At 43.2% G+C, this 6,000-nt stretch overlaps 1 protein-coding gene across 1 annotated transcript in view; it reads left to right on the top strand.

Annotated features, from left to right (window-relative positions):
* Positions 1 to 1,334: 1,334 nt before the first annotated feature.
* The window catches only part of vps13a (vacuolar protein sorting 13 homolog A), a 28,932-nt gene continuing 24,266 nt past the window's right edge, over positions 1,335 to 6,000 (top strand). Inside the window, exons 1-14 of the mRNA XM_068760730.1 lie at positions 1,335 to 1,434; positions 2,005 to 2,048; positions 2,152 to 2,194; positions 2,282 to 2,377; positions 2,652 to 2,753; positions 3,044 to 3,153; positions 3,280 to 3,339; positions 3,509 to 3,568; positions 3,845 to 3,925; positions 4,150 to 4,207; positions 4,552 to 4,679; positions 4,806 to 4,912; positions 5,016 to 5,187; positions 5,829 to 5,891. Of these exons, the coding sequence (XP_068616831.1) occupies positions 1,335 to 1,434; positions 2,005 to 2,048; positions 2,152 to 2,194; positions 2,282 to 2,377; positions 2,652 to 2,753; positions 3,044 to 3,153; positions 3,280 to 3,339; positions 3,509 to 3,568; positions 3,845 to 3,925; positions 4,150 to 4,207; positions 4,552 to 4,679; positions 4,806 to 4,912; positions 5,016 to 5,187; positions 5,829 to 5,891 (1,224 nt within the window). The remainder of the gene's footprint in view (positions 1,435 to 2,004; positions 2,049 to 2,151; positions 2,195 to 2,281; positions 2,378 to 2,651; positions 2,754 to 3,043; positions 3,154 to 3,279; positions 3,340 to 3,508; positions 3,569 to 3,844; positions 3,926 to 4,149; positions 4,208 to 4,551; positions 4,680 to 4,805; positions 4,913 to 5,015; positions 5,188 to 5,828; positions 5,892 to 6,000) is intronic.

Here is a 6,000-nt window from a genome sequence, read left to right as displayed (position 1 = left end):
AATGTCTGGGGCGGCTCGGTGGCGCAGTGGTAAGCACTGTTGTCTCACAGCGAGATGGTCGCGGGTTTGTCTCCGGCTTGTGGCCATTCTGTGAGGAGTTTGCATGTTCTCCCCGTGTCTGCGTGGGTTCTCTCCGGGTTCTCCGGCTTCCTCCCACCACCGAAGACATGCAGCCTAGGCCGATTGGTGACGCTAGATTGTCCGTAGGTGTGAGTGTGTGTGTGGCTGGTTGTCTGTCTCTGTGTTGCCCTGCGATGACCTGGCGGCTTGTCCAGGGTGTCCCCTGCCTCTCGCCCATTGACTGCTGGGATTGGCTCCAGCTTGGCCCGCGACCCGATAACGGAATAAGCGGTTAGAAAATGGATGGATAAAATGTCTGACTTTGTGTCCTACAAAACGTTTGAGACTTTAAAAGCAATTTGGTTGGTTAATTGACATATATTTTATTCAATATATTACCTTGATGAAGCCTATTTTTATGATTTATTTAAACGCAGAGCTCATGACAAAGATGCTTTAACATGAGTGCATTGGAGCATTTGGCAACAATGATAATAGCAGCTGAGAGAGGAGTTAAAGGCAAAGTCCTCCTCTGACCAGTCATTTATCTTTCTATTACAGCGAGCACTAATAAAGTCCATCTTGACATCTGCAAAACAAAAGCCCCCCCTGGCCCCAGGGCAATGTGGAGGTCCCTAACTCCTCCCAAATGTATTCATCCGCCTCATATTCATCGTCTGCCACAGATACACATGAGACAGGGATGCCGTCTGTCATAAAGGATCACTTCATTGAAGGGATGGGTTGTCTTGAGTTCAAATTTGTTTTGTATGTGTGACACACAATGGGTTTAATAGTTTATAACGATTTTTACAAGATTGTTTACGATGCTCTACAAAAAAAACTAATTGTCATTTATTTGACGAAGATGAATGAAAGCTTGAAGAGTAAAGGTAGGCCATTTGCGCCCTCTTGTGGCCAAAAAGCTCACTCCCTTCAAAGTCTAAAACAGAGCATGTTTAAAATGCAGCTAGAACTTGTTTATTTTGGCTTCCTCTTCCATTTCAATTTATTTTAAGTAATGGAAACCACACTTTTTGGATCCACTCCAAAATGCAAAGGTTTCCTCCCCAGCCTCAAGCTCGACATTTCTACTAAGTTTATTAAATAGACACAGGTCAGCGTGTTGCTCAGTGTTGCAGACGTAGCCCCGCCCACCACGGGGACGTCGCAGACCTAGCCCCGCCCACCGAGTGACGTCCTTATCTGACGCTCAGGCGGGATCAAAATTGTCAACGTAAACATGGTGACAGGCAGCTGAGAGAAACGCCAAGATGGTCTTCGAGAGTCTGGTGGTGGACGTGCTCAACCGGTTCTTGGGGGACTACGTCGTGAACCTCGACAGCTCGCAGCTGAACCTCGGGATATGGGGCGGTGAGCGAGGCTCTTCCGGTCGTCTCTGCGGAGCTCCGAGCTAGCTTGCTTCGGCTAACGGGCTGTAGCCACCATCCGCGTGTGACAGGCGAGCCTCAGCTGTCAGCGTGAATGTAGCGGTCCCTCCCAGCGCGCTGTCGGGCTGGGAGTGCGGCCGGATGCGCGTCAGTCTTTGTTATTTGTGACTGCGACAGTTTCCGTCGTGTTTGCTCCACAACCCGTAAGTCTTACTAGAAGCGCGCTGCTCGGGGTCACGCCCTTTCGGACAGCCGGCTTCTGACTGACGTTACGCGAGGAGATGAAAGGATGAGGAGATGGGTCTCTAGATGTTCCTAAACATGCACCCAACTTCCTACACTTTACCCAATCCCGGAAGCGGTTTCGTTTCGCGTTGCGTCGGGAGCGTTCACAGTAACGTGAGTGTTGCTGAATCGATGTGAGAGAGCCAAAGGGCTTCTTCTCATTAGTTTGAACTGTGTCAATGAGCCACAAACGCGGTGATCATTCGTGTATCTTGTAATTTACATAACAAGGATCGGTAAATAAGTGTTGTTATTAATGTCATCGCAGGTGATGCTGTTCTCAGAAATCTTGAAATAAAGGAAAATGCCTTGGTAAGTTATACTTAAATACAAAGTAAGGAAATGAGACATGTACATTCTTGCAGTGGAGAGTTTATATTATGATTTTTATGATTTTCTTTTCTTTTTTTTGCAGAGTCAACTTGACATTCCTTTCAAAGTGAGATCCGGTCATATAGGTGGGGTTATATTCTCTGTGCATGTTTGCTTGCCTTGTCTCTGGTACAGGACAGGATTGTCTCACTTCTGTTTTTTTCTGTTCACAGGACGGTTGGAGCTAAAAATCCCATGGAAGAACCTCTACACTCAGTCAGTGGAGGCGACTCTGGATGGCGTTTATTTACTCATAGTCCCAACAGCAAGTAAGTGTCCAGTAAATACCTAAATATACGAGATGTAAACAGTCATCGTTGATATTAAAGTATGTACTGTCAATTCCCATTCTTTTAGAAGTGGTCTATAACACAATACAGTAGAAAAACAGCAAAATTGTGAGTTTTAATTTGAGTCTTGAGTCAGAGGAACTGGAAATTCAAGCTTAACCTTCATTGAAATTCACACTGGATTTTTATTGTTTGAAGAAGACGTGCAATCATTTGCAGACATAATCATTTGCATTGACCTCATTCCTTCCAGGCATAAAATATGATGCAGTAAAGGAGGAGCGGCAGCTCCAGGAAGCCCGTCAGAGGGAGCTTCGTCGGATAGAGGAGACCAAACTGAAGGCTGCTGAGCAAGGTCAGGGTTTGTAATTGTATGCATCCAGCAAATACTCTTTGTGCAACTTGCACAGCATATCTCTGCTTCCCATGACATTTTCAGCACTTTTGGCATCGGCCAAACTGAAAGCAGGTTCAAGGGAGAAGATTGTCGCTGTAGGGTTGGCCAGTGGGTTGGGTTGTATCAGATAAAGGAGTGAAAACATGTTTTTGTGGAGTAGATGTAACACAGTAGCAAGAATAGTGAGTTGAACCCGTGTAGTTTCGGTTTGTCTGGTTAGAAGTGAAATGTCTGCTTGCGTTTGACAGAGAACCCCAGTCTGGAAAAGCAGGACACCTTTGTGGAGAAGCTTGTCACCCAGGTCATCAAAAACCTGCAGGTCAAGATCTCTAACATCCATGTTCGCTATGAAGATGATGTGAGTATTCAGGCTCGAGTTGCTTTTGTGACTTTTGAAGCAGTAAAACTTCAAATTTAAGTGTGATTTGTTTGACAAGTAAGCAGGAAGTGAACTCGTCCTTTTCCTTTCCCGTCTTTTGTTCAGGTCACTAATCCAAACTGTCCTTTGTCTTTTGGAGTGTCACTTAAAAACCTCAGCCTTCAGGTAATATTTTGTAATGTATTATGTTAAACGCAAAATTGAGCTCGGCCCTTTTATGCTTCTATTGTACTTTTGCACCGTTACTGTTTTTAGTGCTGTGCGGCTTAATTTCATTGCATCACCGTGTGTAATGACAATAAAGTGATATTCTATTCTACCTTTGCGCTGACAGACGGCTGATGAGAACTGGAATCCCAGGCTTTTGGATGAGAATTCCAGGCTTTTCTTCAAAGTAAGAAATTCAAACCTCAATCTGTCAGATGTCCCGATACATTATAGGCAATTTTTTTTTTACATAGAATTGTATTTATTTTTTCATTAAGATTAGCTAAATGGAAATTCTCATTTTAGGGAAGGTTATGCTTTCTGTTTTTTAAATGCAGTTTTTCTGAGAAGAGATTTATTTTGGTTGAGCCACAACCCAGACTTCCTTACATGCTGTCAGCTCTTTTTCTTTTGAACGCTGTTAGAGCTGCATTTCTCTAATTCTTTTCTGTTCTCTGCTAAGTTGGTTCAACTCGACAGTTTATTTGCCTACTGGAATGTCAACTCGGTACTCTTCTCAAGTTACAGTGCCGACAAGGCTCTGGTAAGTTCTGTTTGTTATCGGGGATGTTGCAACCATCAGGATTCTCCATTCAGGGTTCAAATGTTTTATGTTTGTAAAAGCCTAGTTTGAACATTAATAATATTTTAGAAAAAGTAGAAACCTCTGTAGCCTTCACAATCTCACTCCAAAACTACCCAAAAAGGTTAATGTCCCCACACCTGCCAGGAATATTTTTTTAATGTTTTGTCTTCTTGTGTATTCAGCAATGTCTTCAGAGCAGCATGGAAGTCCACAACTCTGTTTCTTTCAGCCACGACTTCAGTGAGTGTTTCACATTGCTCACCTTCAAAAACACTGTAGACGCCGCTTCATTAAACCCTAACCCCCCCCCCCCCCTAAACGCACGTTATTCGACAAGTCAATGTTTTGTATATATAGTGTAAGTTGGCGCAGGGTATAATGTTTTACGGTGACACTGCAGAGCATAAACAAGCATATTTTTGGAAGGCTGACATTGCTAAATATATATTTTTTTACAATTGTAAAACCCCGTAAAACGTAAGGAGTTTTTTTTCCCGAAGCAAACATGAAGCGATGAACAGATGCAGTGTTTCTAAAACGATCATTTTTCTTTGCATGATATATTTCTTCTGGGTGGTCTACAGTTTTTCGTCCCATCTCTGCGGATGCTAAATTGCGGATGAATCCCAGGTCAGATATCGACTTCTCTTCTCCCAAAGTCGATCTAATGGTCAATCTCAGTGAGGTGGCGATTGAACTCAACAGACCCCAGGTAGGTGTGTGTGTATGTGTGTGTGTGTTGTGGATCAGTGTGTCGCCTTCAGAGCCCGGCTGCAGTAATTGCAGCTCTGTCGGTGCTCATTACCAGTGAAAAATTGCTGCCTTCCTCTCTTTCCAGTACATTAGCATCTTGGAGCTGCTGGGCTCTGTGGATATGATGTCACGTAACCTGCCATACAGGAAATACAGACCTACAGTCCATGTTCACAGTAATGCTCGGATATGGTCAGAAAACAGATGCTTTTATTTCGATTTATATCATTTGAATCGATGTCTAAATTGACTTTTGACATTTGATCACTTTTACCTGTATTTCTCCTTGTTGCAGGTGGATATATGTGATCACGGCCATCCTGGAGGTGGATGTGAAGCCTTGTCTTCAGATGTGGTCGTGGCAGCACATCAGCCGCCACCGGCAGATGGTTAAACGCTACAGAGAGCTGTACAAATCCAAAATCACAAGCAAGAAACCCAGCGAGGCGCTCCTTAAGGCACTAGAGGTGGGCTTCTTTTGTGCCCCCCCCCCTCAATAGTTTTTTCATTACAAATTTAACATCTTCCACCCTAATTTCTCCTATCTACTGATATTGTATAGATAAGTCGACTTACTTCTGTATACCACTATTATTTGCAGTCATTGATTTCGTCATGAGACATTTCTGAGGTATTTTAATATTAATCTTCACTAATGTTTTGACAGAAATAATGCGAAATAATTGTGAGCCCAGTGGCTGAGGTGTGTTTACAGGAAGGGAGGACATTCTTTGAGGTTGTGAGGAAGCTAAAGGCGTTCCTCCTTACTTTGATTTGACCTACTGTATGTGTCCAGCTTTGTATTCTAAACCTGTTTGTGTGTATCTGAGAGGGTGTTGCTGCTGCAGGTTAGCCTCAGGCCTGCTGTTTGTTGGTGAAATGCCCATGAAATCATGAAATGCTAATGTAATTTATTATGTAAATACTTAATGCCAAATATGTCTTTTTCCAATACCCTTTCAGTGATGCATTTACTCTTGTCTCTAGCCCTTATTATCTTCTACTACCTGGTCTTCAAAAGGATTCATTAATGCTTATTTGAGACTGATGCATCCATCCTGATACAATTAATAAAGCTCTAATAATGCCATCTTGGATCTGTTCTCAGGAGCCAGAGAAGAATTTGGATATTTTCAACATCACGTTGGCCAGACAACAGGCTGAGGTGGAGGTGAGATCTCACCTACTAGACGGGGCGGTTCTCTAAATTGTTGCATCAACTTAAGTGTTTACATTATTGTAGAACTAACACATTCTTTGCTCGGCATTTAAATTCTCCA

The sequence above is a fragment of the Brachionichthys hirsutus genome, chromosome 4 (genome assembly GCF_040956055.1).
Source record: "Brachionichthys hirsutus isolate HB-005 chromosome 4, CSIRO-AGI_Bhir_v1, whole genome shotgun sequence".
In the NCBI taxonomy this organism is placed as follows: Eukaryota; Metazoa; Chordata; class Actinopteri; order Lophiiformes; family Brachionichthyidae; genus Brachionichthys; species Brachionichthys hirsutus.
This window is presented reverse-complemented; position numbering and strand designations above follow the sequence as displayed.